The sequence below is a fragment of the Stegastes partitus genome, unplaced genomic scaffold, assembly GCF_000690725.1.
Source record: "Stegastes partitus isolate 25-593 unplaced genomic scaffold, Stegastes_partitus-1.0.2 Scaffold1136, whole genome shotgun sequence".
Taxonomy (NCBI): Eukaryota; Metazoa; Chordata; class Actinopteri; family Pomacentridae; genus Stegastes; species Stegastes partitus.
The window spans coordinates 56,397-67,927 of record NW_007578867.1 but is presented as its reverse complement, the minus strand read 5'-3'; the positions used below and the strand labels follow the sequence as shown (position 1 = coordinate 67,927).

Below are 11,531 nucleotides of genomic sequence, written 5' to 3'. Positions count from 1 at the left end.
CTTAAGATGCACTCTAAAATTGAACGAGGACGAATCCAGGCAAAAGATGACTGATCTGTCCTTGGATATTCACAAAGAGCAGCTAAAAAATAGAGAAGCGTACGAAACACTTCAACAATTGAAAGCATCGCTTCAACATGAAAAACAACGACACGAGGAGGTCGACATGTGCCTAAGGAAGCAGGTGGATGAAACCTCCAAGCTCAAAACTGAAATCGAAAACATTCAGCTGCAGTTTGGAAAACAAAAGTGCGAGTGGGAGACAAAGAAGTGCCGCCTCCTGGAGAAACATCTCCAGGAAACATTAGAAATAAAGGCGGCACTTTCTAAACAAAAAGAAGACTTGGACCAAAAAGAAGAACTTAAACAAGAAGTGGAGGGAAAACTGAAAAAGAAAAAGTCCTGGTGGAAGAGGTTCCTTCGTGGAGGGACAAAACCTCAAGCTGACCTCTAATACAGGTCGATCCTCTTCCCCTCAACCTCTCTTTGAACCCCCAACCCAATAATAATAATAATAATTAATAATATCTTTCATTACATGTTATATTAATAACATATAGTTTAAAAGATTAGAGCAAAGTGTTTAAAAAAATACTAAATTTAAAAGAACAAAACAAAGAATTAAACAAAAAAAAATTAATAAGAATTTTTTTTTAAAGATATTTTTGGGGTTTTTCTGCCTTTAGTGGATAGGACAGTGAAAGACTGACAGAGAAACATAGGGAGAAGAGTCTGGAAAGGACATGCAGCAATTGGGCCGCTGCGTCAAGGACCATAGCCCCTGTACATGGGTCACCTGCTCAACCTGTTGAGCTATCTGGGCGCCCAACTTAAAACTATTTTTTTTAAAATACCAAATTTAACAGAACACTGACAAAACAAAACAAACAAACAAAACAAAAAATTAAAACAATTAAAAAAATAAATAAAGAAAGAAAAGAAAACGTCAGTAACTCTGCCAGAGTGCTTCTTGGTCACTTTGCCGGTCCCAAGCCCGGATAAAGGAGGAGGGCTGGACGTTCTACCACACAATAGTCTTTTGATTCAATGTAATATTCTCATATTTAATAATACAGGACAAAATGTATTTATTTAAATGTGGGTCTAGCATTAGTCACTAGTTATTTTGAGAAGCGGTCTATTTCACATGTGTCAAACTCAAGGCCCGCCACATCATTTTGTGTGGCCCACTAGACATGTGTGTTTCCTAATCTACTAAATTAATGGGATTTACGTATAATGTAATATAATGTAATATAATGTTATAAATCCTGTTATAATAACACAGCAATGTGCCTACAGGGCTCCAGACTGTGACCAAAATGGTCTCACATGTGACCATTTTTGAGTGACTGACTGTGTGCCAGTTAAAATGTCACGTGGTCGCATTGTGCCAGTGAAAGATTATCATTGGCTGATCTGATCTGCTGTAGCTAGTTGTGCCGATGGAAGGATGTGATAGACTGATGACCTGTCCAGGGTGTCCCCTGCCTTCACCCTAATTCAGCTGGGATAGACTCCAGCCCCCCGCGACCCTAGTGAGGATTAAGCGGTGTATAGATAATGGATGGATGGATGGATGGTTTTGTGTACACATTCTTATTGTGTGGTCAGAATTGGTTGTGCCTCTGAACACTCAAGAAATGTTCATGGGTGCGTTTTAATGGTGTTCTGCACATCACACTCAACGTGCTACAGCTTGGTCTCATTTTGCTACTCACCTGGTAGAACCATGAACCCTGCAGGAGGAACATACATGCCCCGAACATCTGCAAAAGGATGTTGTCTCTTATGAACACCTGCAACATGGTGCTGCCTGACCCGCTGAACACAGCCACCAGCAGCAGGGAGTGGATGTGAGCATCCAGAGGGGGGCGACTGTGCACGTGGTAATAGAACAGAAACCCTGGATCATGGGGTGGAGACACAAAACACAGCTCAAATACACATGAAGGGCACACGAACAAATGTGTAACTAAAACCTGGCTCTCCCTGCAGGTTACCTTCAACGAAAAGTGCCAAGGAGAGGGCGAGCCGATCGACACCGACCGGCAGCAGTTTGGATGCAGTGCTGGCAACCAAAGCTATTCCAAAAATGCCAAAGAACAGATACATTGTGCTGTGCTGCCAGTTCATCAGCTTGACCCATGTGCCCTTATCTTTGTCATAGAGGTGAGCGTGTGGCCCGTCCACCACAAACTGTTCAACCATGATACCTGTGACAGGACAACGTCAGATAAGTGACACGAGACGAGAGCAGGCTTAAGTGATGGAGACAGATTGAAAGGAAAACTGACCAACAAATGCAGCAAACATTGTGAATCCTCCTTCGAAGTATTCCATTCTTTTAAAAGAAGGCGGCACAACTTGTCTTCCTTTAGGCTGATTCTTCCTCCAGTAGTGTTGGAGGATGTGTTTCACGGTCAGCCAAAAGCCATAGATGAGGAAAAAGGTACCAGGGATGGCATGTCCTCCAAAGTTGGCCATTCTGAGGCCTGAAAACATAAGAAGTATACCTTAGTAATGTCATACATACACTGTAGAGAAAAAGGTAGTCTTCCAAATATGAGAAAATAACCCCTCCATTCACCGCTCTTGTTTGATATGTATTTTTTATTTCTCTTGGCTATGTAATGTGATAAAATAGCAAAGAGAAATAAAAATATATTTAAAAAATATTTTTAAAATAAAAATATATAAATTAAAAATAATAATAACAATAAAATAGTAAAAATAAATAAATAAAAAATGTGATATCCACGCATTTAGATGCCAAAAAACCATAATTCATAAGAATTAAAATATATTTTCTAGTGTTAATTTTACATGAGATTGTGTATTTTTTTTTTTTTTTTTATTGATTATGAAGGATACTTACGGTATGTTTCTAAACAATGACATTACCAACTAACGTGGTCAAATAATCAGACCGGCACAAGAGTCATTATTAGATTGGTTTTATTAAATACTTTCATGTAAAAAATGTTAAAATCGTGTTCCAGAACTAGGAATTTGCCTTCAAACAGCAAAATAATCTACTATTAGTTTTAAATCATATCAATAAGTGTTTTACATGTAACTTTACAGGAAAATCTTATTAATGGATTTACTTTGGAGAACTTGTCACACTGTGACAGTTTACTGATACTTATTGATAATATACACAGATAAAAACATTTAGCATTGTTGTTTTTGTTTTGAAAACTTTTGTAATTAGAAGATATATCACATTTATCGACCAAATCTTGTAAAAAAAAGACAGAACCAACACTTCTTTTTGTGTTCACTGTCACTAACTATATCTAATTTAGAAAAATATATTCAAACTTGAATTAAAAAGTTTCATCTAACCAATCAAAATTAAATATCTGTAAAACTATGACAATTTTGGCAATTTTTTATTTTTATGTCACACAGTGTCAGATTTTATTAAAAAGATTGAAATGCTGTGGGTTTTCAAAGTTACAGGTTTCTGAGGACATTTTATATTATTCATATATTATTCACTGTTTATTTTTTGTCCTTTAAATACAATCTTCCTTTATTTCAAAAATACTGAAAAAAATTGAAATAAAACAAGACTTTATTTATTTATTCATTCATTTATTCATACAGTGAGCAAAACACAGTGTAGATTATTCTAACCTAATTCTTATGTTCCTTTAAATGTAAAATGACTCAGCTGTGAGGTTAAAGTCCAGGGTCACAGCTTTATTTTATGGCTTTTTTTTTTTTTATCCCTCATGATCGCACGTAGTCGAGTGTGGAAAGAGAATGGACTAAAAAGTGACGCAAACAATAAGACAATAATAATACAAATACAGGTTATTTCAGAATAACTGTCTGGTAGAACAAGTTACCAAATTCTGTTCAATCTGCTCACTTCCTCTCAGTCTTTAAGAAAAGACTGAAGACTCAGCTCTTCACTTAACACCTTTGCACTTGACAGCCCAAAAACAAACAAACAAACAAATAAAAGAAATCCTGTTACCTCCCACACAGCCTGCTCTTGGCATCAACGCCCTATCACACTATGGCACTTATCTAGATTGTTTTCTCCTGACTAGATCCTTCCTTGTGTTGTATCTGCTCTCAGATGTATGCCACTTTGGATGAAATAGTAGAATACAGCTCTAGAATTAATTCATCAATATAGTGTAATCTTGCCTCCTACTTAAAACATAAAATGGAAATGAGGAAACACTGAGTTCTTAATATTTAATCCAATCAGGTCACGTTTTGCTCATTTGTTTTGCAAAAATAAAATTCAAATCAAACGCGGCTGTTTTGTTTATGAACATACTGGCCACTTAAGTTCTTTAAAAAATCTGTTATTTAGTTTATGTCTCAGTTTTAGCAACAAATACTGGATTCACCAACTAAAGCTATAGATCATTGTAAAAAGCAAAGCTAAGAAAAATGGTTCCACTGACCTATTTATGTGAAATGTAAGATTAGACGTGTCGTTTTTGTAGCATCGTGACTCATACAGTGACCGATTATTTTTTTTAACATTTTTTCTTTCCATGTTTGAAGCTGAATCTGTGCTTTTTACAGTTGACTCTGACTTCCTCTTGTCGCTCTCAGAACGCCAGTTTAAATGAAGCCCGGGTGTGTTTCAGATCTGCATGTTCAGTCAGACAAGTTTTTCTTGACTAGCCCTGTTTGACTTGCTGCACGTTTGTTTCCTAGTTTCACATTTCATACGTTCTCAAACATCTCCAAACTGTTTGTAAAGATGTTTGTCGGTAGATGGTTGTAAAAGTAGGTCAATACAAATGTTATTTCTCGCCTGCGTATTCATTTAAAACATAAAGCTGCTGCACAACAGTCCAGCAAATGTGAAAACAAGCTCATATTCTCACAGTTATGGTTGACAAAATGTACATACCTTGTTTGTTTTTTGCTGCTAATTCCCAAAGTTGTGTGCGAGTGGTGGCAGCTGTCAGAGCTCCAGCTCTCTCTGCTCTGTGTACACTGTGCACACCTGTTGCCCTGAGCTCTAACCTGCACTGTCACCGCTCGTAGCCCCACCCTTCATTTGCATTAGTTTCAGTGACCGAGGTGCATCCCTCTGGGGAGCAGGCAGATAAACAATACCGGACTAATGTTTTTTTTTTTTTTCCATTTGAAACCAGAAACATTTCCTTTACCAAATGTCACCTTAAGTGTAGTGTATTTTTTTTTCCCCATGCTCTGAAAATATGAGGAAATATATTTAAAACGCAGCAAATTTTGTGAACAATAACTTGCTTTTTTTCTTTTGTAGTGTTTTGAAACTTCACAGGAAGAACTTAGGTACTATTTGGTTAATGTATAAGCTGTGTGCACAGCAGCAGCAGCAGCACCGGCCTGTTTAAATGAACTTTGCACCCATTTTCAATAAGTCTTTATTGCCTTTATTACCATCTTCAAAAGACGATCATTTCTCAGGGGACGTTAGTCACCAAGGAGCTGCTTTAATTAAAACTGAATGTTGCGAAGAAAAAAAAACAATAAAAAACTTTTCTCAGTGTGTTGTCGCTGACGATGAATTCCACATTAGAACAGCTCTAATGTTTCTGTGTTTTGGAGGTTACAGTATTACACAAAATAACTTCTTCTCTCGAAACGGGTTCTCAGATGAAGGCACGGGGGTCACCAGGGGGTCCTCTTTGGCGTGAGTTTCACAGTAGGCCATTAAATCAGCTGCTGCTTTGGATACCTGCACAGAACGGTTGTGTTAAAGCGCGTCTGTGAGTCAAAAAGAGAAGATTTTTAGCCTTTTTATTACTATTCATTTAAAAGCAACCACATGTTTAGTAATTGAAATATGGCAAAACAAACTGGCTTTAAAAAGAGGCGTTTTGGATTTTTATACATTCTAAGCAACTTCTTAAATGATTCACATGTAAAAGTAAAGAAGCACATGTTGGCCAAATTGAATACTTGTTAAACTTGTTCTTCCTCACCATCATCCTCTCTATGTTGACCTCCAGTTTCAATTGTTCCACCGTCTTTCGAGCGTCTGCAATCTTGGCCATGTTGTTGGACATCCTGCCCCTTGCTGCTAAACTCAGCCAGCCTGCAGCAAAGCACAAACGAGACATAAATATAGAAATCAAGTTATAGGAAGAAAAAAAAAATTACACTTTTAAGGCGCAAACATAACAAATGATTATCTGTGCCAGTGGTTAGAGTCTGTTTCAATTTGCTTGTTAATTCTGCTCCCTGGGTCTCAGCTGCAAGTGGTGCAGGGAAGGTCTCAGAGGAGGAGGGCAGGGGAGCGGAGGCAGAGCAGCCCTCCCCAGAGGGGGGCATCCGCTAGCTGAGAGGGTAAATACACCTAACATTAACATGTTGCTCCTGCACAATATGTTTTTCACATGTTTGCAGGAATATGCTGATCAAAGTGCAGAATAAAAGTTGCTGCAGATGCTATCTCTTTACAGCTGTTTCCACACAGCTGCTGCCATGTCGCTCAGTCGCTCATGCAAGATTAATCTGGTTGAGCCTCCTATAGGGCAATTAAATGAAAAGAGTCATTAATCAAGCAGCCAAAGACTCTGTTTATCTAGAATGTTAGAGTCAGTAGGAATCTCAAAAGAAATTATGTCTACATGCTCATGCTGCCAACATCAACACACACACAGATGTATGGGTTTTTTTTCTGAGCTGTTTTCATGCAATTGGTCCAAAAGTAGATTTAAATAAAACTATAATTTCTAAGCATTTGTTCTAACTCATTTCATAATAATAAAAACATTCCCAACGTACTCACCACCAAGACCGTCAGCGACCGTTGAGCTCCCGGTATGAAAACAGCGTTATCTTCAACGGGGTCCGCCACGCCAACTTACAGTAACAAATGAAGTGAGATTGATGGCAAAGATGAGGAGGGAGGCTTCACTAGGTTCCCTCCTTCAAATAATTAGCCGAGGTCCTGCCTCCAGGATGGGCTCAGTGCAGCGGTTGAAGGCAACATGTGGTGTGACCTTCATCTCTGGAGTGTCTGTCACTCGCCAGATAGTGCAGCAGCTCATGTTCTGAACATCGTGGAACATTGAACACGGCTTGAAAAAAAAAAGAAAACGCGAACTAGAAATGTGGTTATAATTAGTTGTAAAGATGTATATGAAAAAAAAACCCATCTGCAACAGTTACAGATTGTGTAGTGGGGAAACTCTCAAGAGGATAGGCAAAGTTGTTTTCCATTAATTAATTTTCCTGTTTGTAATTTATTCAAGGTTCACATCACATATTGGAAATATACTGACAAAGTGCATTTATTGTTGAACTTGTTGTATGAGGAGAATAATCGCAACTAATCAGTATCTGTAAGAAATTTCTTGTGGCATGAATGAACAATGGAATTCAAATTTCTACCAAAGTCATCAGCTTATATTTCTGCTGCTTCACAGAAAATATTTTTCCTTCAGCAGTTTGACGTTGATGTTGCAGGTTTTCCTACAATCACAGTGATGCATTGCTATTAAAGAAAACAATCTTAAATATAGGATTTGTTTATTGTCATTTCTTGTGTATTTGCATACACAGAAGATAAAATTCAGTTCTCCTAGTCCCAGTGCAGTGCAAACAAATAAATAAATAACAACAATAAATATACATTAATAAGTATAAAAACACAACTAGGAAATATAGGTGAAAAATTCTGATAGTTCATGTTTTTAAACCTGTTGCTTTTAGTTCTGTATAATTTAACCTGTGGGGGTTATATTCAGATTTACAGTGTAACAGCAATAAGCAATGACTTCATGCACAGGGTGTGCAGTGTAAACTCAGAAAAATGACTTATTAAGCTCCAAACAAATATTTTAAGAGCCTAATTCTATCCTACAAGAAACACACACAAACACTGCACTATGTCTCTTAGTAAATTTGCACAGTACGTGACCGGGCTTTTGTCAAAGTGACAGTTTTCTCAGACAACAGGATCATTTACCTCCTGCCACATCCAGCCTCTATAAGGCTGCCAGTCTTTCCTGTCGAGCTGACTTATTTGACGGAGCAGCAGGGGGCAAAGTGGCAGTGTTATGGAGGTAAATGTCAAGTGCCTCATTAACATTTGTTTCCCCCTGTAGTAACTGGCCTCTCTTTATGGACGATACGGGACCTTATGAGAGCACAGAGCTGCTGCTTCACCCACCCGACTCTCACCAAGGGCCAAAATGTATAAGTTACCCAGTTGTGTTGTATAATTCAAGATCCAGCTCGTTGTTTAAAACTTCAAATTGATGTAGACTACATTTATAAAGTCTAGCCATCTATCCAGCCAGCCGACCAGCATGTGTCCCCTTTCATACTGTTCATCTCTGATAGATGCAACACCGCCGGATCGATGAGACCAGAGAGGAGACGTGCAGAATACTTACAGTGGTGTGTAGGTTTTATAAATAATTTCAAGTTAACGTTCAGACAAAGCATTCCACAAACTAACTGTAGGCTGGCTGCTGTCTCAGAGCGTGCCAAAAATGATGCTGTGCACATCTTAATGATTAGATATCAAGTTCTGACCCTTTCTTCTGTTGTCTCCTTCTTAACTGCAGTTTTTTTTTCCATGATGTCTGCTCGCAGGTCACAGAAAATGTTGATCAGGTGGGTTCACAGAAGAACCTCACATGGTTCTGCTTTACAGAAACATGTCTAGAAAACATGCAGCTAAAGAACGTATTTATTTTCATTTTTAACCTTAATTGAAATCAGCAGAATTGAAAAAGTGAAATTACAGATTTGCAATTGAACGCATCACCCACAGGTTAAAATAGATAATAAATGTGTTTTGACTATATTAGCAGATCTGTTCTCGAATAATCTCACTAAAACGTCCAAACTCCCTCTTGTGTAGACCGCTGACAGCAGCTCACAAGATAAAGCTGTAACGTTACCATACAGTTAAAGCAGTCTGAAAACATTCAGATTATGAAAATATCCATATTTCATAAAGGTGGCAACTGTAGAATGTAGACAAAAACCCAAACTATTTATGTCTAAATGTTTCCTGCAAGACTGCCAGGTTCTCTGGAAGTACTGCATGATATATTTTGCCATATCATGCCAAACACAAACCAGTTTTTCTAGTTTGTGGCGCCTGCATTCACCCACATTCATCTGCACTGTATAAAAAAGCTGCTTAGCAAGGTTGTCACGTACAGGTGGTGGAAATGTTCCTCGCTTTGTTTGTTTCTTGTTCTGATTAATTTTGATGTTGTATGGAAATAACATGATGTAATACATATATTGGGTTATTTAACTGCATAAAAAGCTGCATGAATGTAATTTTTCTATTTTCATTTTTCTCTTTTTCAGCTGTTTTACTCTGTTTTAACTGATCTAAGAAAAATTGTGTGCACTTCACTCAACTTGCTCATACTGTTTTGTATGCATTTACTGTGATTATAATACAATTATTAATTAATACAATTCTGCAGTATTTTTTGTACCACTTTTTTTTTTATTGCTTTTTAAAATTTATTTGTTTTTTTTTTTTACCTTTACCTGTAAAGCACTTTAACCTCTGTATACAATAAAGTCCTGTGTAAAGGAATAAACATACATAAAAAACTGCATAAATATCCTATTTCTATTGTTGTCTTTTTCTGTTGTTTTAGTTTTAATTGAGCTATAAAATTAGCGTGCACTTTATTCGACTTGTTCGTACTGTTTTTTATGTACTTATTGTGATTTTTTTTTATTATTAGAATTCTGCTATATTTTATTATTTATTTTTTTACCACTTTTTTTTTAAAAAATACCTTTACCTGTGACGCACTGTAACCTGTGTTTGCAATAAGGTGCTACGTAATGGTATTTGCTAGCTTGCTTTTAACACCTGTAATTATGTAAAGCAATATACATGCAGAGAGTTTAAAATTACATTTTTGTCTTTGTTTGACATTTTAAATATTCCACGTCGATGTAGGCTACATGGAGCTAATGCTAGTGAGTTTATAATGTGTACTAATCAGGCTAAATATGAGTTATAACCAAGCTAGCTGTGTGACAAGGAGCCCACTTTGTTGTTTAGGTGTTATTTTCAGTTTGTTATACATTCTAGTATATTTTAGATTTCCATTTTTACATATATTATTATCATTCTACCGCCACGGCAAAATATATATTTCTTCTTGAAACAAAAACAAGCTAATTAGCTAAGTTGTGGAGCTCCAGCTGCCTCTAGGGTCGTACCATCATCATCATCATCATCATCATCATCCTCAGTGTGGTGGGCGTGTATGAACGGTTCGCTGCTAGCTACAATGAGAAATAACGTTTGTGAATACACAAAGCTAAAAATTCACGTCTGTCTGGCGGTGTCCTAGCAGCACTTTGCTGAGGTCCGGGCGAGAGAAAAAAAAACAAAATTCAGCCGTTTTTGCGACTCTTGAACGGACCCCAGTCCTTCATAGCTGTTTGGGCTAGCTAGTTAATCCTTAAGTTACCAGCAGCTACGGCGCACAAGACTGTGACTTTAACGGGCAGCGGCGACTCAGCGCGCTAGCTAGTGAGGGGGGAAAAAAACCCCTAACATCCACAACATCCATTGATGTTAACGTCCATCATTGTGTGCGGAGCGTTTTTCGGACACCGCTGGCGTTGTTAATTGCTGGGTTTCTGTCTAGCAAAAGGATGTACGGGATGTCGGGATGACAGGAAGATGGCAAACGGGGTTGGAAGTGAGTAACGTCGTTACATAGCAAATGTCATGACATGCTACCAGTTAGCGGTGCGTGCGTGTGTGTGTGTGTGTGTGGATGTTACCAGCACTAAGTTCCCCTTCATGGCAGCCTCCGCTTCCCTGCAGGGGAGCCAGCGAGGATTAATGACTGTCATCACGAGTTAACAGCCCTCTGTACACTAGTGCTGGTTCCTGTTTAACACCAACTGTACTAACGACTCTTTGTGTGCTCAATCCGAGTAGTTATATGCGTAGAGTGAACTGCTGCTGGCGATGGTGGGTCATAAAAAAAAAAAAAAAAAAAATGAAGCTTCAAGAGTTGAACGGTGCAGTCGATACCAGGCCTGAGAGCCACACAGCAGGCAATCAGAGGAACATGTCAGCTTTGTGAGAATGCCCTGTGTGTAAAGTGTGTGTGTGTCATGTGTTGTCCTCCTCACACACATCTGCAGAACACAAGCTGCTTGTCATTGGACCAACAGAGCCATGGTCAGTGAGGGAGAAGCTGTGTTTGGCCACATCTGTCATGAAGAGTGGAGACCAGAACTGGTAAAGGCACTTTTTTTTTTTTTTTGTTTAATGCCACGTTTGTCCAAAGCTTGTGCCAGTGATTCTTTATTGTGTGCAAAAACACTCATGCACAATCATCTGTAATGTTTGAATGTGTTAACGTCACACGACTCTTCTGTTCAAGGAGTATTTCTCACAGCTTTCTACTCATTTGCCCTGTAAGATAAGACGTTGTCAGTAAGCGGGGCTCTGTTGTTATTTTTGTCTCTGAGAACTTGAAAGGGCTGCGGTTTCCTCTCACACTACAGTGACATACAAATATGACGAATTACCTGCCAATTACCAA

At 38.1% G+C, this 11,531-nt stretch overlaps 3 protein-coding genes across 3 annotated transcripts in view; 1 reads left to right on the top strand and 2 right to left on the bottom strand.

Moving 5' to 3' along the window:
- tmem45b (transmembrane protein 45B) overlaps positions 1–4,981 on the bottom strand; it is a 7,180-nt gene extending 2,199 nt beyond the window's left edge. The window contains exons 1-4 of the mRNA XM_008296568.1: positions 4,892–4,981; positions 2,298–2,495; positions 2,004–2,216; positions 1,722–1,906 (exon numbers count right to left, since the gene is read on the bottom strand). Coding sequence (XP_008294790.1) covers positions 1,722–1,906; positions 2,004–2,216; positions 2,298–2,487 — 588 coding nt within the window. The 5' untranslated portion in view covers positions 2,488–2,495; positions 4,892–4,981. The remainder of the gene's footprint in view (positions 1–1,721; positions 1,907–2,003; positions 2,217–2,297; positions 2,496–4,891) is intronic.
- Positions 4,982–5,461: 480 nt separating this feature from the next.
- Positions 5,462–6,926, bottom strand: gng8 (guanine nucleotide binding protein (G protein), gamma 8). The gene is made up of 3 exons (XM_008296567.1): positions 6,761–6,926; positions 5,952–6,064; positions 5,462–5,704 (listed from the first exon to the last, which is right to left on the bottom strand). The coding sequence occupies exons 2-3, from the start codon at positions 6,033–6,035 to the stop codon at positions 5,576–5,578; spliced, it is 213 nt and encodes a 70-aa protein (XP_008294789.1). The 5' UTR covers positions 6,036–6,064; positions 6,761–6,926; the 3' UTR covers positions 5,462–5,575.
- Positions 6,927–10,286: 3,360 nt separating this feature from the next.
- The window catches only part of brd8a (bromodomain containing 8a), a 10,833-nt gene continuing 9,588 nt past the window's right edge, over positions 10,287–11,531 (top strand). The window contains exons 1-2 of the mRNA XM_008296566.1: positions 10,287–10,673; positions 11,128–11,224. Of these exons, the coding sequence (XP_008294788.1) occupies positions 10,655–10,673; positions 11,128–11,224 (116 nt within the window). The 5' untranslated portion in view covers positions 10,287–10,654. The remainder of the gene's footprint in view (positions 10,674–11,127; positions 11,225–11,531) is intronic.

Bases quoted from the DNA above. Each gene is read 5' to 3' on its own strand.
- gng8 (XM_008296567.1), bottom strand. From the start codon at position 6,035: ATGTCCAACAACATGGCCAAGATTGCAGACGCTCGAAAGACGGTGGAA. The intron at 5,705-5,951 runs GTGAGGAAGAAC...CGTTCTGTGCAG, and splicing joins TCAACATAGAGAGGATGATG to GTATCCAAAGCAGCAGCTGA.